At 36.0% G+C, this 12477-nt stretch overlaps 1 protein-coding gene across 1 annotated transcript; it reads right to left on the bottom strand.

Moving 5' to 3' along the window:
- Nucleotides 1–5993: 5993 nt before the first annotated feature.
- LOC133729422 (uncharacterized) lies at nt 5994–11371 on the bottom strand. The gene is made up of 7 exons (XM_062156951.1): nt 11214–11371; nt 10999–11046; nt 8970–9014; nt 8512–8571; nt 7196–7261; nt 6802–6852; nt 5994–6408 (listed from the first exon to the last, which is right to left on the bottom strand). Exons 1-7 carry the CDS (start codon nt 11314–11316, stop codon nt 6341–6343), a joined length of 441 nt encoding a protein of 146 aa, XP_062012935.1. The 5' UTR covers nt 11317–11371; the 3' UTR covers nt 5994–6340.
- Between the last annotated feature and the right edge of the window lie 1106 nt (nt 11372–12477).

Raw genomic sequence — 12477 nt, 5'->3', positions numbered from 1 at the left:
TAGCAAGATGGATAAAAGATTTAGGTCTTAATTGTTTTATTTTTCAAAATGAATTTCTCTTGCTACATGTATAGTTGACCGACTCCATATGAACTATAAACTATAAAGTCGTCCACAACTTGAGTCACATTTGCCTATTTTATCCTAAATGGCAAATTCATTATCTTTAAAAAATTTAACTTTTGAACTATTGTGGAATCATCAAAATTAAATTTTATAAATCTAATTGTTCAATTCAAAACTCTTTCATTTGATAAAAGGAAAATCCCGAAACGTTAGAGTTGCAAATATTTGATACATTTCAAACTTCAAAATGATGACAAGTGATGAGACATAAAAATGACTTGTTTGGAAATTTAGCCTGATGTTAACATATAAAATGTTGTTCTACTAATTGGTTAATTGTACTATGCTTGGGTCTCATACACATCTCATAAAGCTAAGAAAGCCCCACTGGGCCGGTTCATCTTCAATCATCTGGGAAATCTGGGGAAGTAGTCATGAGTGGAAGAACAAGGGAACCAAGGCATTATCACTGATTCAGAGTGAGTAGAGCGGTACTTTTAAATGTCTGCAACACTTTTCAATCATGTGCTCTGTGGCCTCATACAAGTGCAGCTCAATTTTTTTACCGCTAAAACTTTTTTGAATTTCACTTCCAGGATGAATTGCTGAGCGCAACTGATGATCAGCATCTTTGTAGAGTGTAGACAATGACTCTGGTGATCATATAATCATCATTGTTCTTGCCGTATTTACCGACCGCTAGTACGTGAACAGATTTAATCTCTTGGGATTCTTTCTCAAAAACTTTCTCCTTGAAGTGTCGTTCAGTACTGAGCTGGTATCGAGTCCCATGGCTGGTGAGAAACAATATCTTTGAGAAACAAGATTGCACAATCTCATAATTATCTTTCAAAACTTGTAGTACGTGTTTCCTTATATGGCCTAGTACTGCCTTCTTGTTTCTCCAAACAGCCCCAGCGAAAACATAACCCCCACTATTGGGGTCATTCAAAGCAGCAACACCAACTGATACAGCTAGCAGCTTACTATACTCACTTACAGTAGGTTTTCCCCTTGTTGCTTGGTTCTTTAGTTGCTCACACAAATACTCTGAGGCCGAGTCAAAACCAGAACCACTCCCAAAAATTGTTCCAATATCACTCTGTTCATATTTTTCCTCAGGAGCTGAATAGATACAGGCTTTCCCATCTTTGTAACCATAAATCAGAACTTCCCCAGGAAATGTGTCATCCTCCTTTTGGAGACGCTTCTGATGCTTCCAATGTGACATGTACTCCTTGCATTTCTCTTCTATTGCAGTCATGGTCACTTCATTTCTATCAGTGAGAATAAATGCTTCTTTAACCTTGAGAATCAGGCGCTCACATTCTTTAACATTACCAGAAAAGCTGGCTAAAATGTAATCGTTGATGTCAATGATCTTCTCGTAAGCTCCTGTAATAATTTCACCCCTAGTATCTTCCTTTATAGAAATGAGTCTTCCTTCAGATGCAATAAGGATCACTTCTTCACTAACCACTCCTATAACCGTTGTCCCTATCAATGTCCCTGTGTATTAAATATCAAATCCAAATAAACAAAGTATTAGATTGCATTATAACTTTTACAATCTTTTGTAGCATCATCTGATAGTTAACTTTGCAAAAATAAAGGTAACTATTACTTCTACTCATCATAAGTCATACTCACCAGGTGGCAGTTTTGATGCAGATATGTTGACCACTGTCTTAGATTCATCATCGAGTGTACTAAACCCTTCAGCCAGATCAACTTTACAGCCTTTTCTGGACAAGTTTGAGGAATCAAGGTCTGACATGTCACCATTTAGATTGAAATCCATATCGCTGCAGAGGAAGCTTATAAGTATTGTCTGGAATTTGCACTCACACTAGAATACATACAGTAGAGAAATATAAAAGAAATGTAAAAGGGCATGTTTGCATCCCAAACACCAATAAATTTTCAGGATTAAATTAACAAACCAAACACCACACAAGCAGAATACATTTTTTTTTTTGGCAATTACACAAGCAGAATACATGAAAAGTAACTTCCCCACAAAAACTTAGCAATCAAATGTAAGTAACCTGTTAAGTGGTTAACAACTTAACATAGATGGTTCTTTGGCTTTTGTTAGATAAAAGAAATTTGTAGCACTTACAGTTTGTCAGAGTCCAAAACTTTAGCTTGCCTTTTTGTCCCTGGATCAAAGGTGAAATCTATCTTTTCCCCAATTGGCTTATCTGTTAACAAGTGATGGATTTGATCCCGTTATTCATTTCAAATGTATAATTTAACATTCGGGTAGCATCTGTTGACTACATAGAAAAGAAAAATGTATGGTTACCAAGACAATACCTTGAAATGATCTATTTTTCTTCTCCTGGTGTGGTTCTGCCATATGCACAGACTTGTAGATATTTTTTCTTCCCCTGCATACATACAGTAATTATTACATGTGGTTCCAAAGAGGAAAAGTTCACTCTCGTGTCTCTCGATTCATGTCTACATTACAAGGTTTTCATGTCATGATACCAAAATTGTTAAAACAGACAATCAGGAAAAAGCTCCCTGTTCTTTGGAAACAAAAAGATCTAATCTTTCCTAGACTCAGCAACAAACGATGCCCCAAACCTTGAAAACAACTCCATTATATATTGTATTATAAGCTACTCGAGCAAATCTGTTATATTTTGGAAAAAGATTGAACCTTTTCTTATTGAGTGTCTTCTGTTTTGTCTTAAACAACACAATACAGAGAGAGAGAGAGAGAGAGAGAGAGAGAGAGAGAGAGAGAGAGAGAGAGAAAGAGAGAGAGAGAGCGAGAGCGCTCAACTTACAATGGCGTTGCGTCTGTCTGAGGGAGGGGGAGAGACAGAGGCAGACAAAGAGAAAGAGAGCACCTTGAAAAAGCTCAAAGCTTGAACCTTTACCCCTAGAAAAAAGTCCAACTCAGTCCAGCTCTCAGTCCCTTCAGAACATCTATTTATATTTCTTCCTCTTCTTTCACTCTCGTGTCTCTCGATTCATGTCTACATTACAAGGTTTTCATGTCATGATACCAAAATTGTTAAAATAGACAATCAGGAAAAAGCTCCCTGTTCTTTGGAAACAAAAAAGCTCAAATCTTTCCTAGGCTCAGCAACAAACGATCCCCCAAACCTTGAAAACAACTCCAATTTTATAATGTATCATAAGCTACTTGAGCAAATCTGTTATATTTTGCAAAAAGATTGAACCTTTTTTATTTGAACTTCTTCTTCTGTTTTGTTTTAAAAAACACAACATACAGAGAGAAAGAGTGGGAGAGAGAGAGCTCAACTTACAAATTACAATGGCGTTATGTCTGTCTGAGAGACTGAGAGACAGAGAAAGAGAGCACCTTGAAAAAGCTCAAATCTGGAACCTTTAACCCTAGAAAAAGTCCGACCCACTCCAACTCTCAGTCTCTTCAGAACATCTCCCATTTATATTTCTTCCTCTTCTTTCATTAGCGCGCTAATCCAATCTTAACTAAATCAATTATACGGGAAGAGCACATGGTACCTCCAGCCAATAAGGAATGTGCTTATGGGGCTTTTGGGTATCTCATGATATAAATGCAGGGGTATTCATGGTATCTAAATATGCTTATTTGATTTTTGATTGGCCAAAAAACTATTGGGGTTTTGAGTTGGGCCAGATGTCACACAATAAAGAAAAAAGTCCAAGTGTATTCTATAATTTGAATTAATTGCTTTGACTAAATTAGGTTTCTCTATGGCCCTACACGAGATTCGGCCCCACCCACAAGTCCCTACAGGGACCCAAACCAAAAACAAAAGAATTATATTATAAGATGTCCTCATACTTCAATCCTGACTCTTCATTTGATCTTACGGCTATAATTGCTCTTTGTTTTTTTCGTCTCTCGGTTCTTACCTTCTTTCCTTCTTTGTTTGCATTTCGCTCTGTGTTTGCCTCTTTGATTTGTGCAAACTCATAGAAATTACACTATTGTATTAATTGGAGCTTAGCTTTCTATTTTTCACGAAGACCTCTTGCTATCTCAGAATTGCTCTTAAATTTTGCAAATTGTATCATGTTGCAGCTACTGGATGTAATTACCTGGGTTTATTCATGCCAAGTCAATTAGTCATTGCAAGGTTCCAGCAGTCATGTTCTCTACACTCAACTGATTGATACGATCTGAAGAGAAGCAAAGCCAAAAGCCTAGCGATATGCATCACAAATCATCTATACAAAAACTCAAGTAATTGCTATACATCCATCTAACTTCTAAGGAAGCAAGCTAGTAACGATACATATATATATATCGATAACAAGAGAACTAGACTAGAGTTTTGAGGCCACCACCAGAGCTTCTCCTGCTATGTAAGAAGCACATCGATCATCAGATGCTAAAAATGCCATGCATATCTCCGGTTGCACCAAGCCTGTCAAGTAACGTCTTGTCCTCGAGGGCCTTCCTCACACTGCGATGTATGAGCAAAGTTTGTACGCACAAAACCAAGAGCAACACAATTTACACAGGAATCTGGCCGGAGCGATGTCGTCCGTAAGGGCCTTGGTCAGACCTAGAAGGGCTGTAGGTAACTGCATATTAGTGATTCCATTGGATGCTGGTGGTTGGAAGCAGCAATGGAGGAGATCAGACCAACGTACAGAAGAACCTTTGTTCACGATAGAAGCTGCTTCCTTCAGGAGAAGAAAAGTACATGGCTCTATATATGAATAATTGAATATAGTTTCATGGCATTAGGGTCAAATATAGACTAATGGCTGAATGGTTGCAGTGTTAAACACTTGATCTACACAGTAAAAGATTTCAAGTTGAAAGTGACTCAGTCATTATGGTTAATCTCATAAATTCTGGAAGTCTTGGGACTCTTATTGCCAATTGCAGAGAGATGATACAAGAATTTAATCTCTGTTCTATCTACTACATCCATAGAGAACCAGTGGCCATGCTAGACTTGTAGGTTCTAACTTTCTGTTCTCTAGTTAGCTTCTCTCTTCCTTAGGCCCTTTTGGGCCTCCTTGTAACCCAAAAAAAAAAAATGCAGGTTGGAACAAATGGACGAATGGTGTGGTACTGTTGAGAGGGTTGGAAAGTTGGAACAAATGGCTGGATGGAAGATGTTGGTATTGTCACTTTCAAATGTGTTACGGTACAAAGTGAATTTCCACAAACCTCCAGCCACCCACACCCCACCAAAACCCATCAGGTGCATAACCGTTTCTAGTATATACAAAATATCTAAATAACGAGAATTTTCTTGTACTGATAATAGTCACAGAGTATAAAATACAACACTATAACTCAGAGACTCAAACACAGCCACATATTAGTGATTCCATTGGATGCTGGTGGTTGGAAGCAGCAATGGAGGAGATCAGACCAACGTACAGAAGAACCTTTGTTCACGATAGAAGCTGCTTCCTTCAGGAGAAGATAAGTACATGGCTCTATATATGAATATAGTTTCATGGCATTAGGGTCAAATATAGACTAATGGCTGAATGGTTGCAGTGTTAAAACACTTGATCTACACAATAAAAGATTTCAAGTTGAAAGTGACTCAGTCATTATGGTTAATCTCATAAATTCTGGAAGTCTTGGGACTCTTATTGCCAATTGCAAAGAGATGATTCTGTTCCATCTACTACATCCATAGAGAACGAAACTTTGCACCGGATATTTTGACAAGGGATAGTACCAACCTCTCTAGAGGAACAATTTTCTAGGATCGACCTCCCCCTCATACAACTCTGATTCTCCTTACTGATATTGCTGGCAGTGGCCATGCTAGACTTGTAGGTTCTAACTTTCTGTTCTCTAGTTAGCTTCTCTCTTCCTTAGGCCCTTTTGGGCCTCCTTGTAACCCAAAAAAAAAATGCAGGTTGGAACAAATGGACGAATGGTGTGGTACTGTTGAGAGGGTTGGAAAGTTGGAACAAATGGCTGGATGGAAGATGTTGGTAACTTGGTATTGTCACTTTCAAATGTGTTCCGGTACAAAGTGAATTTCCACAAACCTCCAGCCACCCACACCCACACAGCCACACCCCACCAAAACCCATCAGGTGCATAACCGTTTCTAGTTTATACAAAATATCTAAATAACCAGAATTTTCTTGTACTGATAAGAGTCACAGAGTATGAATAAAATACAACACTATAACTCAGAGACTCAAACACAGCCACAGCAAACCCAAAATACCATCCTCACAAACGCTAAATATCTGCCACAGGTCACCAATACAGCAATTTTTTTCCTCAAAACAAGAGGCCAAAGCAAAACCCAGATTACTAATTAACTCCAGGAGGACCCGCTACACAATACGAAGTATCAATCTGAAGCTTGGGCCTTAGAGCAGCTGCAATAAGAAAGGGTGTACGTATGTCAGATAAATCTGTAATCCTTTTTGAGGTGCTTGGCAAACTTCTTTAGGCAAAAAATCACAAATGGTCACTCAACTATGAATTTTTCTGACACTTCGATCCATTATATTTTCAAAAAACGGGTGACCATAGTTGAGTGAAGATTATAATACTAACTGCATTCACATACCAGCACAATTGGGAATTCAAGAAAGCCCGAGTCACACAACTACAGCAAATCAAACTAATAGTAGAGGACTAGAGTTCGAAAACACCGCCGCCAAATCTCCCTTCCCCATGCGGCCATGCCACCACACCCCCCTCACCCCCAAAAAAATAAAAATAAAAAAAAATAAAAGAAGAAGAAGAAGGAAATCTCAGAAGCATACCATAACGGTCAACTGGGATAAACCCAAACTCCGTCTCTTCTTCATTGCAACCTGTTCATGTGCATTGTTAAATATCAATAGACATACAAATGATGTCAAAACACGAGACATCAGTACTGTGACTCCATGACATTAGATAGTAGCGGCTGTGTTGTGTCACAAGCAAAGATATAATGATTCTCTATTAAAAAAATATTATAATTATAAGACAGCAGATGTAATGAGATAGTTACTGTATATTAAACGTCAGCTCAGAAACATGCATAGACCAGATAAACCAAAATGACTTGTCTGGGTGAAGTTATCTTCAGACTAAAGAAAAAGAGCAAGGAAATTCGCATTCCTTGCAAACCTTTAAATAAAAAATATAAAAACCAAAAACAAAAAGTCTTACCGGGAGAGCTAGAGTTATCCTCAACGTTGTCCTCAAAGTCATAAAGATCACCGTAAGACATGGTATCTGTTTATAGTTATATTGTCAGATAATAAATAAAATGCAAAGGATAACAAATGTGTTACAATGTAAAAACCCAAAATCAGTACTATTACCACATGATAATGAAAAACACCACAAAAAGAGCAAAAATGAATGTTTGATGAAACATGAGGAGCCGGAATGCAAAATGATCCATGATCCCATAACAAAATAACGAACCTTACTCATTATGTTTATCATCTATGCATCATGCAGAGACCAAAATCAACAACTAGTTACTTCATATTATTCCACGTAGGCTACCAATATGGGTTAGCTGGAAAAATTGTCTAGAAATCCTAAATCAATCCAAAAGGTTGGCAAGAAGCTGCAAATGCAGTGTTTGAAAGGAAATGACTAGGTTTGGAAAGGTACAGAAAGAGAGGAGCAAGAAGGATGAGAAATACGCCACGCAATGCGGGTGGTTGTTTTACTCTTCTTCCAATTTCTATTAAGAAATTTTGAAGACACTTTATTACTTATATTCTGTTTATCTATCGAGGACCATATTACCCACCATCAGCACACATCGCAGACTATGGATTTTCCAACAATAATGAGAACTGCAAGATTGCAGGGGCAGTTTAATTACATTGGAAATAATGGTGTAAGACCAGAGGGTAATGAACTCAGTGCACCCGAATTTTTCATGTGTTCAGAAGAGTTATTTTACTTATTTTACTTCATATCAAACAGCCCAAACAAATTCAAGGTAACTGAAAACAAAAATCAGAAGCACACCAGGAGAGCTGTATTTGCTTGACATACAAAAACAATAGCTCTTTGTCCTCTTTCATCGCTAGGGTCTATTGGTATTTCATATACCAATTAGTCGATCACACATATAACTACATGTATAATAAATCCCAAAACATCAGGACTGTGACATTAGAGAATTTGACATCAGATGGTAGCAGATGCAAAATGATATAAGAAAATAAAAATGGAATCTCTAATTAAAACTATTATCTGTCCATGTGACATTAACTGGTACAATAAGAAGAGCAAACTGAATGCTTAATTGCAATGCATCACGAAAAACTAGAATGAATTTCTGACTAAAACTATTATAGATGTTGTACAAATGTTAATAAATAAATAAACTAGATTGATCGCACAGTATTTTGTATTACAGAAACAAAACAAAAGATACATTCATTTCTACACTAACAAGAGCCCCAAAAAACTCAAGCTAATATTCTCACAAACCTTGCAACAAAAATATAGAAACTTACCGGTTGTTATAAGCTCAAAGGGGATTTCACCATAGATGGCACTAAAAAGACGCTTAACACCTGTTTGTAGAATATAAAGCAAAAGATAATGAATAAGTGACCGCGTCAAAAACCAAATATCATATTTATGACCACATAACATAAGAAATCAAAAATGAACGTTGGATGTTAATGAAACATGAGGAGCTGCAATGGGGAACAACTTGTGGAAACAAAAGACGAGCTCAAGAATCCCATCAGAAAATAGTATATGTGATTAAGGGTATCAGAAATGCATCATGCACAGACCAAAATGACTTGGCTGGAGAGTGATCTCCAAAAAGCAAAATTGATCCCAAGAGTTTGGGCCAGTTTTCCCACTACATATTATGAAATCAACACTTCCTTTTCCTTTGCAACACAAGAGCAAATCCAAAATAACTTTACTAGCAAACTCTGAAACAAAAATAAAAGCGTACCCTGTTGAGCAGAAGTGGCAATCTTTGGTTCTTCCGCCTTGGCACCTGTTTCACAGTTACATCATTAAATACACAACAGAAACCAGTACAGTGGGCATGACATTGAATAATAACAAATATATCAACACTGAGGAAAAAAAAACACATAAACAGAGAAGTTGCCAATACAATGAGATGTAAAAATCCAATCAACAAAATAATAGCATTGCCCACACAATGTGCTCTAAATGTCAGAGTTTTTTTTTCATGAGAAAAAAAAAAAGATGAATAGAGGTAGACTCCAGTGTTTTGTGCAGACAACTTAATTCAGTTATTCTATGAACATAATGAAACAGAGTGTGCAGTTCTTTTTTATCTTTTTAATTTTGATTTGTTATTTTAATTTGCTGTTTACCATAATACCGTTCAATTATTAAAGCCTACCCAAGTTAAAAGGGTAATATCAGAAGCTTTGGCCAATGTTGAGGAACAAATGTTCTTCTCCTAATAATAGTATAAATTTCTTCATATATTCTTTGTAGGCTATCAAAATGACTGATGAAGCAGAAATTATCTTCAAAGTAATTTTCAATGCTGGGTATGGATCACGAACAGACACAATATTTCTGGTGCCATTATCTTCAAACACAAATTGATTCAAAAATTTGGTTATCCTCTAATTACACCGGATGATATTTTGACAGACTTTAAAACAAAAATCAATATCTTACCAGCAGCACTAGGGTCACATAAACGAGATGATATTCTCACATTCAGCCATTATTATATTGCCAGACAAAATATAAAGCAAAAAATAATGAATAAGTGACAATGTCAAACCCCAAATATCAGTATTATAACTACATGATTTTGAATGGTACCATAAAAAAATAAAAAAAAATTCAATGTCGAATGTTTATTGAAACATAAGGAGCTGCACTGCAAATAATCTAGGATCTCATCAAAAGATACTTGATTAAGTGTACCAGCAATGCATCATGCACAGACAAAAATGAAAAGTTGGGCCAGTCGCAAGTTATATAATATGGTTTATTTTACTTAACTTCCATATCTTACATTGTAGTTTTTTGTTTACTCTTTGACTACTTTCTCTAATATTTAATAACATTTTTATAACTATTCTGCTGACTGCAGAGCATATGACAGTAAAAGAGAGGGAGTTAGCCACGTCAGTGAAACAGAGGCGGTCCTCATCAGCACGCAGTGGAGACTATGGACGGATTCTCTAACGTAATGAGGATTGCAAGAACTTGCAAAGCCTAGGGAACAGATTTGCTAAATAGATGTGTAAGACTGTCAGATAATAGCAGTTCACCCTAATTTTTTGCGTTCAGCGACGTTTTAATTTAGTTCAACTCCACTCACATGCTGCGTAGTGTGCCGCATTCACAATTGCCACTTACGCCTTTTCAGGACCCACTCAAGCTAACTATAGGGGTAGTTGTAGATTTTTGAAAATGTTATAGGGTAGTTTGAACCCCCACACCCCCCCCTCCTCCTCCTCTTTTTTAAAAACAAAAGAGGTAGCCATATGTAGTAAACTGATTTAAAAAACAATTCTATTCCTCCAAGCAAATTCCAGGTAACAGAAAATAAAAACAAAACCAAGAGAGCTGGCTGTGCATGCCATACAAGGGCCGCATGACCTATGAACAAAAGTGCTATTTAGCAAGGCAAATTCCAGGTAACCAAATACAAACAGGAAAAAAGCTGCAAAGTGTGTGTCATACAAGGGTGGTGTGACATCTACAATCCCATCTGCAGATGGCTACTCTATTAACTGTCGCATAGACCAGATATACCAAGATACTTTGGCTGGAGAAGTCATAACTATTATTCTATGTCCGGCTATACATAATGTAATGACTTGGGGGGCAGTAAAGGGTTGCTGAAGTTATCTTAAAAAACCAAATTGATCGCAGACCTTTTTCATCAAAAGTTAACAGAGCCCAAGGAAATCGGCAAGATAACATTCCTCAGAAACATAGAAAAGCAAAAGGAAAGAAAAAAAAAAATCCAAAAATCTTACCAGATGAAGGCTCAGCAGGTGAACGCTTTGATTCGCTGACCTTGCTACCTGTTTGTTGTCAATACTGTCAGATACTACTTACTCACAAGCAAAAGAAACACAACAATAGAAGAGCAAACAAACAATTTCCGTCGCAAAACCTAAAAACAAAAATATCAAGCTGAAGCAAAATTGCAGATAATGTCTAAAAACAAAAATCAAGCTGAAAAGCATACCATGAGGCTTATCTTTTTTGGGAACGATTTGAGGCTTATCGTCGGCCCAGCAGGTCAATTTGCTTTCACGATTGCTTGGAGGACCTCGGATTCTGGAAGACATGTCTGTCTGCCAAATTGGGGATTTGATTCCAGCGGCCTTGCCTGCCTCTATATATACTACTCTGCTTTGGGGCTCCTATTCTCTCTCGGGCTATTAAAGTCTTTTTGTTCTATGTACACGACACTTGTCTCTCCTTCTTCGGTTTTGTTTTTCATTTAGTTGCAAATATACTATATTAGTTGGGAAATTTTATTCACATGTTACTAAATACTCTGTGTACATCTTCATTTTAATACACCACATATTAATTTTTTTATTTTAACATTTTGTTCATCATTTTCAGTCATTATATATATATATATATATATATATCAATACTATTATTAAGAGAATAGGCTTTGTTAGTCAAAGTGGGTGTGAAAAGACAATAAAACCCTTATACCTTATATTAATTTTTAATAATTGAGTGGTAGTATGGTAAATAGCAAAATTAAAAATCATATAAAAAATAAAATAAATAATTTTTAGATAGTTAACTACCCATGTCTGCAATAACCACCCATAATTCAGATAACTTCCCACTTTCTTTTTTCTCATGTAACTTTTTTTTTTTTCTCAATATAATAATTATAAAAATTTTACACATGCAGAGCATGTGAGCAGAAAACTAGTACTATTATTAAGAGGAGAGGTTTTGTTAATCAAAATAAAAAATTTTGACAGATTTGACCCTGAAAGATTAATATACTTTGAGAATAAATTAAATTACAAGGGTAAATATAATAATTATAAAATAGATTTTTATTAAGAAAATTTAAAAAAATTGATCCCACAACCCCCACTTTTCTCTCCTACTATTTTCTATCTGCAATAACTGTTTTTATTTCATTTATTTTTTATTTTTTTAAAAAAAAAATATTACACATGAAGAGCATGTATGAACAAGGCTAGTGTGTGTGTGTATCTATCTATACTATTATTAAGAAAAAAGGTTTTGTTAGCCAAAACAGAAAAAATGTACCAAAATGACCCTGAAATATTAAAAAACTTTACAACTCATAAAATAGATAGGGGTAATATAGTCAAATTACAAAATAAAAAGAAAATAGAAAAAAGAAAAAAAAATTGTGAAAGTGAGAAACAGATAAGTATATGAAAAAAACTACAAATTTCCATGAAAAACTACCCACTCCTATAAAAAAAAAGAGTTTCTATTGAGAC

Source organism: Rosa rugosa, chromosome 2, assembly GCF_958449725.1.
Source record: "Rosa rugosa chromosome 2, drRosRugo1.1, whole genome shotgun sequence".
Classification (NCBI taxonomy): Eukaryota; Viridiplantae; Streptophyta; class Magnoliopsida; order Rosales; family Rosaceae; genus Rosa; species Rosa rugosa.
This window is presented reverse-complemented; position numbering and strand designations above follow the sequence as displayed.

Coding starts and splice junctions, on each gene's coding strand:
- LOC133729422 (XM_062156951.1), bottom strand. CDS start 11,316: ATGTCTTCCAGAATCCGAGGTCCTCCAAGCAATCGTGAAAGCAAATTG. Junction 11,047..11,213: donor CAAAAAAGATAAGCCTCATG/GTATGCTTTTCA, acceptor GACAACAAACAG/GTAGCAAGGTCAGCGAATCA. Junction 6,409..6,801: donor TATCCCAGTTGACCGTTATG/GTATGCTTCTGA, acceptor TTCTTATTGCAG/CTGCTCTAAGGCCCAAGCTT.